Below are 15,693 nucleotides of genomic sequence, written 5' to 3'. Positions count from 1 at the left end.
GGATGAGAGGCGAAACGTCTTCACGGATATATACCAAGTCCAGTTGCACTTGATTCAATTCCTTTGGATTGTATGTAGGCCTTTTCTCTATCAAATATAGTATGTCAAAGTAACACTAATTTCATAATGATAATAAACTAAATGGTAAGTGTAGTCCTTTTTTTACCCCCCACTCCCCCCGCTTTTTTCTCCTCCCCAGTTGTACTTGGCCTGTTACCCCACTCTTCTGAGCCGTCCCGGTTGATGCTCCACCCCCTCTGCCGATCCGGGGAGGGCTGAAGACTGTCACACGTCTCCTCAGATACATGTGAAGTCGCCAGTCGCTTCTTTTTACCTGGCAGCGAGGAGTTTCACCAGGGGGGACGTAGCGCGTGAGACGATCACGCTATTCGCCCCCATCTCCCCCCCGAACAGGCTCCCTGACCGACCAGACAGAGGAGGTGCTAGTGCAGCGACCAGCACACAGACCCACATCCGACTTCCCACCTGCAGACATGGCAAATTGTGTCTGTAAGGACACCCGACCAAGCCGGAGGTAAGATGGGGATTCAAACTGGTAATCCCTGTGTCGGTAGGCAATGGAATAGACCGCTACGCTACTCAGACGCCTAGTAAGTGTATTTCTAACAAAAAATAAAATCCAGAAATCAGAGGATAGATCATTGAACCTAAAGGTGGTTTACTGGTTAGATTGGGAAGGGACCTGTTGGAGGCACAGAGGCGCTAAGTCATGAGATCCTATAAGTATAATTTAGCCACCTTTCATCCACATGAACTGGATTATCCATCAATCCATTGATTGTGACCGTGGAGTTATTTCTGGTCAGGGTTTGGGGCAGCCCTTGAAAATGTAACAGGTTAATAAACAAGGCTGCACCTCTAATATCCTCCAATCCAGGTTCCGCACATGAAAATTCAATAACTTCAGTCTCCTTCTAATAGATTCTGTAGGACAATTTTAATTGTGAACTATCTCCATGTAAATTCTCTGGGCTCAGGTACTGGTCAATGTGCCAAGCAGGGTAGGAACAGAGCATTTGAGACATGTGGACACACTGTAAATACAATGAGTCATTGCCCATGAACTTGTAGAAAATATTCTCACGATGTTTCCATGAGGAGAATGAGCTACCCATAAAAGTAAGCGGTGCCCTCAACATATAAGATAGCCTTTGTGTTTCTAGTTTTTTATAATATGTGTTCCTTTTCTCAGCTGGTTCAGCCATTTAAAGACAACCAGTTTTACACTGTAGACCAAATATACCACTCATTATTTGTGCTATCTAGTTGCATCAAGAGATTTGTTTTTAATAATAGCAGATTTAACTTTGCCCACTGTTTCATTAAACAAAAAAAATCTTTGATACAAGTTTTGGACAAGGATGGACTGTAATAACAGTCTTGGGGCTTTGCATTTGTTTTCATTGGCCAAACTACCACATTTTTATATCCAAGCGATATCAGGGTGAGAAAATTACTTTTTAACTGTTCTCCATTCCCTTCTGTTTTGTAAGAGTGACATGTATCATGCGTTAGATCAGACACACTCTGCAAAGACACCAGACGGGACAGGACTACAGTTTGCACACTGACTCTAAGCCACAATAAGGACAACATTTCGATCCCACTTGGATCTTAATCAGGTCAGAAGGTTTGAAAAAACAGAAACCAAACCCATATTTTTATAAACCATGCACACCAGTAGGCTGACAAGCTCTATGATGGCAGGTGTGGTTAGGCATCTGAACCGCCCAGGGTGATAAACATCCAAACACAATTAACAATACAGTCAAGTGCATAGAACCAAAGTAGAAAAAGGACGAATACCAAAGGCATACTATCAAACATACATCTTATGTATACACATTATATGACCGTCATCCCATATATCCGAATCTACATCACATATATGTTCAAAAATATTGTATTAAATTAGAAGAAAGACGGAAAAATAAGGAAAAAGACACCTGTTGAATTTATAAAACTGACCCTATTCCATTTTTTAAATATATGTGTAAGGGTCTAAGAAGATACAAAATAAATATAGATAATATAAATATAGAGAGACATCATGATATATTATCACCATTTTTAGTTATTTTAGAGAAAATGTTTGATCTCATTCTCTTGATTCCTACCTCTAGAGGTGAGTTTGGAGAGTGAAAATATAAAAACTTTCTCTTTGGAGTAAGAGAGAATTTAAATCGCCTCCTCCTCTCAGAGATCTGACGTGCTCCATGCCACTGTGTCTGAGAGAGGCCACCGGGTGATCTACCTCTCTCAAATGCATTTCCACCGGGTTATGCTGACCCAATTTTTGGATAAAAGACCACCTGGGACTATACCAAGTACTAGGTTTATAAGGGAACTGGCTGAGATTTTTCTTTCCAAAAACGTTTTTGTGTTTGAGAAAGTGTCTTCTTTATACAGGCAATGCAAAGGGACTGCCATGGACAGCAAAATGGCCCCTCACTTCACTTCCCTACGTTTTTGACAAGTTTTATATCTTCTCCTCTGAAAATTCCTTCCATAACCACATCAAACTACAGAAACATTATATCAATGATATTTTCATAATCCATGATGGTCCATTTGATAGTTTAATTGCAGTTTTATGAGTATTTCAATCGCTGCCATGAATATTTAAAATTTACCATTAATCATGATGTACAACAAATCAGTTTTTTTGGACATTCTAGTTACGGATGCACTGATACCACTTTTTTTTCAGACCATGTGCTAGTACAAGTACTTACATTTGGATACTTGCCAATACTGAATGAGTACTTCATAACACCAATACAGTTCTAACAATGACTTTGAAAACATGTTTTATTTTCATCACATATTCCTCACTATCTGACTTTTTTTTTCCCTACCCCTTTTTCTCCCCAGTTGTATCCGGCCAATTACCCCACTCTTCCAAACTGTCCCGGTCGCTGCTCCACCCCCTCTGCCGATCTGAGGAGGGCTGCCGACTACCACATGCATCCTCTGATACATGTGGAGTCACCAGCCGCTTATTTCACCAGGGGGAAGTAGCGTGTGTGAGGCTCACACTATTCCCCCCAGTCCCCACCCCCAGTTCCCCCTCCCCCCTGAACAGGCACCCCGACTGACCAGAGGAGGCGCTAGTGCAGCAACCAGGACACATACCCACATCTAGCTTCCCAACTGCAGACACGGCCAATTGTGTCTGTAGGGACGCCCGACCAAGCCGGAGATAACATGGGAATTCAAACCAGGGTGGTAGGCAACGGAATAGACCATTGCACTACCCGGAAGCCTGTATCAGAGTAGTTTTATGACTACGAGTATTAGTACATGAGGACAGTATCCCATGAGGCTCATCCATAATTCTAGTAAAAAATGAGAGCAGGACATCGGTGACAGACCTGTATAGAAAGGAAACTGACAAATGTTCTTTCTTACATGGGCAATCATTCCATCCACTCCACCTGAAAAAATGCCTCCCCATCAGCCAATTTAGTCATATCAGGAGAATCTGCACTAAACAAATAAACATGCAAATGAATTAGAATTTGCATTCAAGTAAAGAGGGTACAATGAAAGGGGAGTAACAGCTGCCCAAGACAGGTTCAGTACTGTAACACATAGGAAGAGTGCCTTATCAAAAAAGAAAAACCTCCATAATGGTCCTAGGTGCTATATAAAAATATTCAGCCCTGGGTAAAGATTAAAAAAAAAAAAAACTATTCAAAAACACTGGCACATTTTGAGCTCTGGTCCACTACTTGAAAAGCCAGCGAAATGTGATCTCGTTCCTGCTAAAAACACAACTTTCCTTGATCCTCCACCAGGGAATTACCAGTGTGGCTCATGCACCCAGCGAAATTTTACATATAAGTATACCACATACACCCACCCGATAACAGGAAAAACAATGACAGTGACAGGCACTATATGTTTTGCACAAGAAATGTTATCTATTTAATGACCACGTGGTTGAGCATAGTATGTAGGAAAAACCACAAAGAGCATTAAAAACCTGGATAGCAGAGCAAGGAGCTGCATCCGAACCCAGCACCAGCGTGACCTAGTGGCCTCTCCCAGACACAGGAGGGGATTTAAATTCCCTCTTACTCTAAAGAGAAAGTTTTTATATTTTCTCTCTCCAGACTCCCACAACTAGTGGTCTGAATCAAGAGTATAAGATCAAACATTTTCTCTAAAATAAATAAAAATGGTGGTAGTACCATGACGTCTATAGCTATTTTGTATATTCCTAGACCTTTGCACACATAGTTAAAAAACTGAAAAGGGTGAACTTCATAAATTCAACAGGTGTGTCTTGTTCCTTTATTGTTATGTGATCTAGTCTACTTGTTATAGGAGGGGTTAGGGTGCAATTTCTGTATAAGAAGTTGAGGTTTTTTTCTGTCTTCTAATTTAATACAATATTTTTTAACATATAGGTGATGTAGATTCTGATATATGGGATGATGAAGTTGATATTGTGGGAGTGCAGGAATGAGGAGACGGAGAGATCGAGTCAATTCCGTTTGCTCGCCACACAAAACCACCGATACAGCACAATCTGTCGAGGCAACTGTAATGATCTGTGCCCTCTGGCTATGTTAACTTATAACATTAATAAAGCAAGGACGACTTCTCTCGTGCTGGGTGTTTATTCACCGACCGCATTCCGACTGACGTTGTTACGTACATCACGTGACTTTGTTGTGGCGCTACGGAAAGCCGTAAGGGACATTAGCAAATCAAATATTACTAGCAAATATTACATCTCCCTTTTTCTGAAAAGTGCTGCTTTCTCTGCAGAGATACAGACCACGTTGAGCATGTTTATAAGCGAATACAATCTTAATAAGAAAGAATATGAAAGTGGAACTCTTATATAACTGGACTGCAACAAAGTAGTGTAAAACATTTCCTTCACTGTCTAAATGTGACACCGTAATAACATTTCATCTTTTTTTTTTCATTTCATTACTGGTAACTGCAAACAGCAGGTAGGTACACAAGGTAAGTGAACGCTGTAAATATTTCTTTTCAAAACATAGCAGGTATAGTACAGGTTGGTGTAAAATTCTCTTTTTTAACATTCATAAGTCAAGGATTTGTCTTGGTTTGATCGTGCGACCTGACCTCGTGGTGTAACCAGGCTGTGTGTCTGGTTGTCGCTGATTGTTCGTGTCTGGAGGTTCAGCATGCTCTTGCTGATGGGCTTGTGTGTTGTTGTTAGCGCTGGTAACAGTCTGCTGTGAAGTGTGTGTGTGCGTAGTGTGAGTGTTCACTCTGCTTTGTCGCAGGTGTTGACGGTTGCGTTGGTAGATCTGACCTTCTTTGGTTTGGATGTGGTAGCTCCTGTCTGTGTTCGCTGGTCTTTCCACAGTTGCAGGTCTCCAGGATCCATCCTCCTGCCGGAAGCGGATTGGTGTGCCTGCGGGCAGGTGGGGCAGAGGTTTGGCTGTTCGGTTGTAGTATGCCTGCTGGCGCTGTTGACATACCTCTCTCCTTTTGTGAACATCCTCCTGACTGGCGATCTGTGGCTGCAGGTGTTTTGCTGTTGATGGGAGAATGGACCGCAGCCTCCGACTCATCAGTAGCTGTGCCGGTGATTTCAGGTTGTCCACCGGTGTGTTGCGATACTCCAGTAAGCTCATGTAGGGGTCTTTGTTCTCAGCTTTGGCTTTGTCCAGGATGCGTTTGGCCGTCTGGACAGTCTTCTCGGAGAGGCCGTTGCTCTGTGGGTAGTGGGGGCTTGTGGTGGTGTGTGAGAAACCCCATGTCTGTGAGAAGTTGCGGAACTCACCAGAGCTGTAGCACGGACCGTTGTCGCTGATGATAGTCTCGGGGATTCCGTGTCGAGCCATTGCTGCTTTCAGCTTCATGATGACGGCAGATGAGGTGCAGCTGTAAAGTCTTTCTAGCTCGAAGAATCTGGAGTAGTAGTCCACAGTGACTATGAAGTCCTGTGAGTTCCATGTGAATAGGTCTGTGCCTATCACTTGCCACGGCCGCTCGGGTATGGCGTGTGACATCATTGGTTCCTTTGCATTTGCGCTGCGCCGTTCTTGGCATATGCTGCAGTCTGCTACCGCATCCTCGATCTGTTTCCCCATGCCAGGCCAGAACAGTAAGTCTCTTGCTCGGCATTTGCTTTTTTCCACGCCAAGGTGGCTGGCATGGATGCGCTGTATCATGTCCTTGCGAAGCTTTTGGGGGACAATGATTCTCTCACCTTTGAACAGGATACCGTCCATTTCTGAGATTTCTGCTCTGTGGTTCCAGTATTCCTGGATGCTGAGCGGGCAGTTTTTCTTTGTGTCTGGCCAGCCAGTGAGTGTGGCTCGTCTGAGTGCGGTGAGCTGTGGATCTTGCGCTGTTTCCTGCTTGATTTCTGTGAGTCTTGTGTCGCTCACAGGGATGTTGCTGAGGACTGTGTGCACTTGGGCCTCCATCCCTTCCTGTAGGTCACTGTCGTGGTGTTCTATTGACTTGCGTGACAGTGTGTCGGCCACCGGTATGTCCTTACCGGGGCGGTGGATGATTTGGATGTCGTATTTTTGGAGCGCCAGGATCATCCGTTGCAGCCGGGGTGGTGCTGCTGCCAGTGGCTTTTTTAGTATTGCCTCCAGAGGCTTGTGGTCTGACTCCACAATCACTTTTCGTCCATACATGTACTCGTGGAACCTCTTGCAGCCGAAGACCACAGCGTAGAGCTCCTTCTCTATCTGTGCGTAGTTTTCTTCAGTGCTGTTGAGTGACTTGGACGCATAGGCAATTGGTTTGCCATCTTGGAGCATGACAGCCCCAAGGCCACTTTTGGATGCATCCACTTGGAGTCGCAGCTCTTTCTGCGGGTCGAAATATGAGAGTACTGGACCTGGGTGCTGTGTAATGAGATTCTTCATCTCTTGGAACGCCTTGTCGTGGACTGCATCCCACACAAACTCACTGTCCTGTTTCAGAAGCTGTCTGAGGGGTGAGTTTATCTGTGAGAGGTGTGGAGCAAATCTGGCGAGGTAGTTGATCATGCCGAGGACTGTCTCCAGCTCTGCTTTGTTCTGTGGGGGTTGCATGTCCTTGACCGCCTTCACCTTGTGTGGGTCTGGTTTGATGCCTTCGTGTGAGAGCGTGTGGCCGAAGTAGCTTACCTCGGACACGCATATGTGACACTTGTCGGGGTTGAGCCGCACCCCTCGCTCCCTTGTGCGCTTCAGCATCGCTCTGAGACGCTGGTCATGTTCCTCTTTAGTCTTGCCGAACACTAGTATGTCGTCCACTATGGCCGTCACACCGTCCAATCCTTCATATGTTTCATCCACGCGTCTCTGGAACTCGTCTTGAGCGGACACGATTCCGAATGGCAGTCTGAGGAAACGATACCTGCCAAACACTGTGTTAAATGTCGTCAACATTGAGGATTCAGTGCTCAGTTTGATGGCCCAATAGCCTGACCGCGCGTCTAACACGCTAAAGTACTCAGCTCCAGCGAGCTTTGTGGTGGCGTCCTCCAGCGTGGGGAGGGGATAGTGAGGTCGTTGTATCACTTTGTTAAGAGCTCTGGGGTCTAAACACACTCTAAGTTTGCCTGTCTTTGGCTTCTCAACAATGACGAGTGCGTTCACCCATTCTGTGGGTTCTGTTACCTTACAGATTATGCCGCCTTTCTCCATGCTGTCAAGCTCGTCCCTCAGTTTGCTGCGTAGGGCGATGGGGATTCTGCGTGGCGGGCAGACGACCGGCGTTGCATCTGGTGTGACGCGGAAGGTGCACTCGCCTGGGAACTCTCCTATTCCTTGGAAAACATCTGCATACTCATCCATTATGCTCTGTGATGTGACATTGTTTTCCTCGCTCACAGCCATCACTATTTTTACCAAGTTTAGGTCACGGCATGTTTTCATTGCCATGACTGGTGGGGCGTTTGTGTCAATGACGTAAAAGTCCAGCATAATTGCATTGTCTCTGTACTTACATTTGAGTTTGCATGTGCCTTTCACGCTCAGCGCGCCTCCTCCATATTCAGTGAGTCTGTGTATTGCTGGTTTCAGTGTCACATTTTTGAACAGCGCCTGGAACAGGTTGGTGGGAATAGTATTGGCCTGTGCCCCAGTGTCTAGTTTAAACTTTACCTTCTGTGGAGGTGTGCCAATTCCAACCTCTACGTAAGCCTGCTCGTTGCTTTTTCCGTTGTTCTCTATTGAGATGCAGTCTATGTACAGCTCTGTCTGTTCTCCCACAGCGGTGCTCTCCACTGTAATGTTGTCGAAGTACAGTTCTTCCTGCTCTCTGTCAGTGGTGTACTCTTCTGGGTTCTCTCCGACGGCATGTACTGTGCCGCGGTAGTACTTTGTCTGTCCCTGGGAGCTAGACTTGCATACTTTAGCAAAATGATTGAGCTTCTTGCATTTAATGCATTGTTTACCCTTAGCTGGGCAAGTGGCTTTAGCGCCGTGTAGCCCTCCACAATAGCTACACGCCCTAGCGGCGGTGCTAACGTTACCCTCCCTTTGTCTGAAGTTAGCGTTAGCTGCTTTGGGTGCGTTCGGTTTGTAAGTCTTTCTGCCTATTGCGTGCACCGTTTCATGTGTGCTGCCCTGGCCCATAGACTTTAGCTGTTGCTTTGCTAGCTCGTGTGAGCGGGCTACATCTATGGCCTTTTCTAGCGTTAGCTCAGCTCCCTGGCTAAGTAGCTTTTCTCTCACTCTGGGTGAGTTGGTGGCAAACACGATGCGGTCCCTGACCATCTCGTCGGCATTTGGGTAGCCACAGTCTTTGACTAGGAGCTTTAGCTCAGTTACAAATCGTTCGAAGGATTCACTCTCTCCCTGCATCTTTTCATGAAATTTATATCTGGCATAAATCGGGTTTGCTTTGGGGGTGATGTACTCAGTGTACTTATCGTAGTACGTTTCTAGCTTCTTGGCTTGTTCTCCGCTGAGTGTCCAAGTGTTGTGCACATCGCGCCCTTTTTCCCCTATCCAGAGCAGGAGGTAGCTGCATTTCTCCTCTTCATTCTTCCCGCGCAGGGGGCCCGTGAACATTAGCTCCGTTGTTTGTCGAAATCGTCTCCATGCTTCAGGTAAGTTCGCCGATTCCCAGTCCATCCGTGGAGCTGGAACGCCGTACGAATCCATATTGGGTATTTAAACTCCGCTACTCTGACACCATGTAATGATCTGTGCCCTCTGGCTATGTTAACTTATAACATTAATAAAGCAAGGACGACTTCTCTCGTGCTGGGTGTTTATTCACCGACCGCATTCCGACTGACGTTGTTACGTACATCACGTGACTTTGTTGTGGCGCTACGGAAAGCCGTAAGGGACATTAGCAAATCAAATATTACTAGCAAATATTACAGCAACCACTAACTGCTAGGCTGCTGCAAACATGGCTCCACCCCGGAAACTCCAAGCAGTGCCTACGTCAGCACTCTGAACGTCTGCCTTAAAGGAGCAGCAGCCCCTGGTGAAGCTACCCTCAATTGTGTATCACCACAATATAGTGTGTATATATAAGATGTATGCTTGATAGTATGGCTTTTGTATTAGTCCTTTTCTATGTACTTTACTGTATTGTTAATTGTTTTTGGATGTTTATCACCCTGGTTGGTCTGGATGCTTAACCACACCTGCCATCATAGAGCTTGTCAGCCTACTGGTGTGCATAATATACAAATATGGGTATGGTTTCTATCAGGGCTCTCAAGTCTCACGCATTTCGCGTGAGACACACGCATTTAAACTCGCTCACACGCCACACCTTCTATTTCTCACGCAGAGAACCAGGGTAACGCCCACCAAGTTGCGCCGCTATTCTTTATAACAGTGGAACAGGTAGGAATCAAGTGGATTCCCCATAGCGTTGAGAAGGGCCTGCCACGCACCAGCCAATCAAATTAAAGAATATAGCTGCCGAACAGCCAATCAAATAATAGCATTGCTATATCCGGGTAAGATTTAGATATTCCCGCTACAACAACTTGACAGAAGAGGACAGCTATCTACTAACTAACTTAGTCACAAATCTGAAGTAGGACGACAACGACTTGGGAGAAGACCATATCCTATGTGTACAGTAAGTTATCTCATCATTTGATTTCCGTTGCTGGGGAATATTGTCTCTTTTTACTCTCTATGAATATTGTGTCCAGTTGGTTTAACCAGAGTGTGTGAACTAGCCTAGCTAGTTTAGGGTGACCAAACGGCGGGATATATTAATTTTCACTTCATATAATTTACTGTTGTTGTTTTTTTTCCTGGTTGTTATGAGCTCTCCATTTCCACGGAAATACATTTGGAATATTCAAAAAAGTGAGATCGATGAGCTTGGTGTTTTACTGTAAAACAGATTGTAACCTGACATCAACCCTGTGGTTTGTATTCATAATGAACATGTATACGGGCTTACTGCGCATATTAAGTGACGTTCTCCTGTTCTCGTTCAGGTCACCAGTTCTACCTGCACTAAAAAAAATTATGAATTAAATAAATATTTTTATTTGTATGAATTTAGGTGTCATTTATCAGATCAGACCCCCGTCCCCACCCCAACCAAACCCCCACTGAGCAGGAATTACCCCCTTTTTTCGTTGATGGCGTTCTGATAGCCTTGCACCCACTTAATTACTCTCCTTCACCAGGAATATAGTTAGCCAAATAGTTGACGCCTTTGAGTCAGACTAGGTGCAGGAAAGGGTGTTATAGTCCCCGGATTACGAACGACTTCCTTTTTTGAGTCTGTTTTCAATTTGTATGTAAATCGGAAGTTACATAGAGTTCACGTTTAGCGTGTTTGTCTTAGAATATGGTGTAACCGGTTATTTTCTTGCCCGGTGCGGGATTCGATACGGGGTGTATTGCACCACAAGGCGACATCACTAACCGCTCGGCTAAAGAGTCGTACCCGTTAACTAGGGGCTAACGTGTTTTATTAGTAGTTTACAGTCGTCACCCTCTGCGAGTCCAGAAAAATAGGTTACAATGGTATATATTTTACCTAAAACATCACAAATATAATAATGCAGTAATAATGATAAATGTAACAGAGTGAGATTGTGTGTATATGTATAAAAAAAACTTTACATTTCAAACTCCCCACCTGCCACTGTCCCGGGAGCGGGCCGCGACCGGCGGAGGCCGGCCGTTTGGCGCCGGAAACGAGAGCCCGCTCGTGGCTCACCTCCGCGCCTCACCAGATAAGTGGAAAAAACGGTAAGAGCGTTTCATCTCTCCCTGGACGCTTTATTATTTCCACTTTCGTTTCGTTTCGATCGTTGTCGTTTTCCTTTTCTACGCGGTATCACCGTCCCTTGCATCAGATTTGTGCATTGAAGCCGTGATTACGAGGGTACAACGCAATAATGTTTATGCGAGCAGACTTAAAATGGCGGCGACGGCATGGCGTTGTTCTCGCTCGGGCCGAGGAACCGCCTAAAACGCGCAGTGTGTTGAGCGTCACGCAAAGTAGTCCGTCAGTTCATTAGTATGAACCACAGTGTGTAACCCGATATTTTTTTTTAATAATAATAGGCTTTACAGAGGTCAGTTCGTAAGTACGGGCGTTCATAATCCGGGGACTTCCTATATTCATTGAACGTATTCAAATCCAAAGTCACTAATTTCCTTTCTGTTGACCTGAAATGGTCATCACCAGTATGCTATACTGTGTGTTGACTAAAGTGCTATTCTCAAAAGGGGGATGAGTGATTCTGATATTAGTGGTTTGTAGTGTGTGCTGTGCTGTACTGCTATTGCTGCAAAACTAAATGCAGACTGAAAGAAAACTTCCTATCGCGTCACCTCCCCTGCAATAGACTAAATTAGCAATAGTCATGAGGTGTGTGGGTAATATCTGTCATCGTATGCTGTACAAACATTTAAAGGCATACCAGAGAAACACAAACCATAATCACGTCCATATGTTGGGTGGTGAGAAGATGACTGGCTTTCTATAGGACTGGCCCATCATGATAAGAATCAAATAAGGATTACTAGGACCCAGAGCCTGTCATCAGTTTATCCCACTTCATTTTCCAGACCAGCCTAAGCTACCACAACTAGGGAAATCTCCTGTCCTTTCGTTCTCTAATTTCTTTTCCCTCCCTCGCTCTGTTATTCTCGCTCTCGTTTCTCATCCCTCAGTGTCTCTCTCTTTTCTATCTCTTCTTTTCCCATGGATTTCACCGGGTCGTGGTTAGCCCGGGCTGATTTACAGAACACAGTAGCTGAGGATAGAGTGTAGACTGTTTATACTGCCTCGGCTCTGCTGTGCACACAATCAGACTGTTAGACTCACACAACCTCTTCTCGCTTCACTGACCTACGCTAAACTAGCTATACAACTTCACAAGGTCACAGCATGCCATCCTGTCAGTTCCACTGCTCGGTATCCCAAGTTACCTTATGGCGATGAGGTCAACCCATAGTCTTATGAAGGCCATGTGAGGTCCAAAGGCCTCAAGTATATAGGTATAATGTCCGCCAGACTTCTTGATACAAGTCCCCAGCTCAGCGTAGGAGAGAGCTCCTGCAATTAAAGATGCAAACGATTAGCTTTTGCTCAGATATGAGGAAGTAAATGTTAGGCCTGGGGGTTCCAACAGTCTCAGCTCTGGATCAATAGAAATAGTGTTTACTCCTCTGGGCCTCCATTATCATCAAAATGTATTGCTTATGCTACCGTAGAGGAAATAATCAGATATAAATATGTGACCCATCAAAAAGATTCCGCTCCATAGTGGAAAAAAAACTTGAGATAGTTTATTTCAAAGTACAGGCTGGGTACTGGGACAGCATTATAACAGTAAGAACCAAGGCTTACAAATGGTACAGAGTGCCCAGAGGGATAGTATGCTTGGACCTTTTATCACATTGAAAAGACAAAAAAAAAATAATAGAATAATATACTTGCAGCTATATCTTATATTATACAAAAATACATGTTAGCCCAATGACTGCTGGGATAGGCTCCAGCATCCCGCGACTCTGAGAGCAGGGTAAATGGTTTGGATAATGGATGGATGGATATGTAAGCCCAAAAGTAGTAGTGGTGTTTTGTCTTTATTTTATTTGTGTTTTATTTTGATTCTGTCTCTGAGTGCTTTGGACTAAGTTCTGGTTATACTAATTTACAGTTTCATACAGAAGCAATATGATTTGTTAAAATGAAATGCTGTTTAACTTGTGTCTTTTACATATCCATTTTACCAGGTAAGTCAAACAAATCCTAATGGATTTGCATGAACTGTGTTTGATTTACCAGAACGTCAGTCTGACATCAGTTTTTCCAGCTAACTTGGTGGTGAAAAACAATTTTGCTAAATGACTAGAAGTGTACTGCAGAAGCCAGCAAAAACATAGACCTACATTTTAGGGCATGAGCTTGTTTTTGTTTTTTTTGCCGTTTTTTCACTGAAATTCATTCATTTATAATTCACTCATTTATGTATTCACTCCTTCATTCATTCATTCATGAATTTACCTATGCATTCTTTATATCTGCTTAATGCAATTCAAGATTTCCATGGGACTAAAAAGTCTTTCCAACAAGCCAGGAGTGACAAAGTCAGGGTGATACCCTGGACAGCTCGCTAGTCCATCACTCACAATCATTCCACACCATTCACTACCGTGGGCTTTATTTTTTCTTCTTTTTTTTTCTTTTTTTGTTGGTCTCTAATTGAACTAAAATGCATTTGTTTAGACTGCAGGAGATACATGTAAACTTCACACAGTACGACTTAGAGAGTAGATGGCTACATGGCACTGATGGCATTAAACACAGTGTATACCATGAACAGGATTATCATTGTGTTGTACATGAATCATGGCCAAAACAAACTCAGTATAGACGGAAATCTGATTCAGAGCCAGGATTTCTTAAGCCTGTTGGCACATCGTGGATTACTGACAATGTCCCTCTCACCTTATTAGGCATTGTGACCTCAAGGCATTGTTGTATTGGGTTTATTCCCTGCAAATACTATGAATTATAATGCACCATGCCTCCACATGCCTTAACAATCTCTGAGAGAATCGGTCTAACTGGTTTGGTTTGCAGTTACAACTGTAGTCTAGTGGGTGGATTTGATGATTTTAGTAGTCTCCAAGAACTCTGCTGCTGTTCTTTGAGTATAACATTCTTTCACTTTAATGGAATAATTTCACTTGTTTCCAACTCATTCTCATTTGTTTCCAGATTATTTTTGAAACAAGTTGCATAAAGCATATCATTTCAAGATAATTTGACCAATTAAAACAGTTTTATTTGAACTGAACATTTGCCATTGACAGATTAATACAAAATAATCTTTATGCTTGACTGAATGAATTGTTAAAATGGATATTTTTTTGCAGTTCAACACATTGCAGTTCACTCTCATCTTACTAGTACTTGTACTTGTTGCCCAAGGGCTATTACACAATATTTTATTTCTTGGCTTGGTAAACATATTCTGACCTCTATTCTCCTCCTTTAATGGTGCAAAGGAAGTCAAGATGTTTTCTTCCATTTCACAACCCACAATTTCTATGCCATTGTCTGCCCCCTTATTTTGTCCCATTTCCGTCCTCCAACTTTTCAACGGTGCTACTTTAAAAAAAAAGAAAAGAGGACAGGTCGCCATGGTAATCAAGTCCGACGCCAGTAAACTGACTCACCGAAGAGTGAGAGCATGCCGCATGCGATCCAGACCAGCAAGGACATTCCCACACTGCCAGAGTGCTTCAGGATCCCCTTGGGGGAGATGAAGATTCCTGCTCCAATAATGGTGCCAATGATGATGGAGATTCCCCGGAGCAGCGTCACCTTCTTCCGCAGTTCCACTTTCCCGCTTGGAACATCAGAATCCCACTGTTTGCCGTTGAGGTCTGACCGAGCTTCATTTCGGGAAGAATTCTGCCCATTCGCTATGACTTGGTCCCCACAGGTTGATGCAGACTTCCTGATCATTTTGGACTCCCTAACATACAGCCCACACAAACACACTCACACACACTGTCAAGCACTCTCTCTTTGGGATGAACTCAGCTTGTATCTGTCCTTCATACACATCAATCTAAAACTACCAAAGTGTATAGCACACCTAATGAGATAAAGTCTCAAAATCTGAACTCAAAAAACCGAAAAGGCATCAAACACACAAGGTTTCTCTTTCTCAGACACTTGACTTTTCTCCCTCTGGCTGACCCTTGACACACACCAAATCCCAGGGAGTGAAGACCTCTCAGACTGAGAATTTCTTTTTCTCTCTTTCCCTCTTTTTTTACTCTTTCTCAAGAAACCTTTGTTCTTTCTTTATCTTTCTGCTTAACTTGTACCCATTCAAGTTTTACTCACTAACTTCCCACTCAGTAGCCATTAATGCTTCCTTTACACTTCTCTTGCTCCCTCACACGTTGTTTTCACATTTTTTCTCTTACTTCTTTTTGCATAATTTCTGACACTCCCCCTTCCTCTCACTCACTCACACACACACACTCTCTCCCCTCCCTCTTCCTCTAGCCCCCTCCCTCTCTCTCTAGCTCTCTCTCTCTCCCTCTTTCTCTAGCTCTCTCTCTCTCTAGTGCTCCCCCTCTTTCTCTAGCTCTCTCTCCCTCTCGCTAGCTCTCTTCTTCTTTCTCTAGCTCTCTCCCTCTCTTTCTCTAGCTCTCTTTCTCTTTCTCTAGCTCTCCCCCTCTCTTTCTCTATCTCTCCCTCTTT

The 15,693-nt window shown here is 44.0% G+C and overlaps 1 protein-coding gene across 1 annotated transcript in view; it reads right to left on the bottom strand.

The window, feature by feature from the left end:
- The window catches only part of slc7a11 (solute carrier family 7 member 11), a 37,936-nt gene extending 22,993 nt beyond the window's left edge, over positions 1-14,943 (bottom strand). The window contains exons 1-2 of the mRNA XM_056277700.1: positions 14,652-14,943; positions 12,393-12,519 (exon numbers count right to left, since the gene is read on the bottom strand). Coding sequence (XP_056133675.1) covers positions 12,393-12,519; positions 14,652-14,943 — 419 coding nt within the window. The remainder of the gene's footprint in view (positions 1-12,392; positions 12,520-14,651) is intronic.
- Positions 14,944-15,693: the final 750 nt, after the last annotated feature.

This window comes from Lampris incognitus, chromosome 1, assembly GCF_029633865.1.
Source record: "Lampris incognitus isolate fLamInc1 chromosome 1, fLamInc1.hap2, whole genome shotgun sequence".
Taxonomy (NCBI): Eukaryota; Metazoa; Chordata; class Actinopteri; order Lampriformes; family Lampridae; genus Lampris; species Lampris incognitus.
The sequence above is the reverse complement of the archived record's forward strand: the minus strand, read 5'-3'. Positions and strand labels throughout refer to the sequence as shown.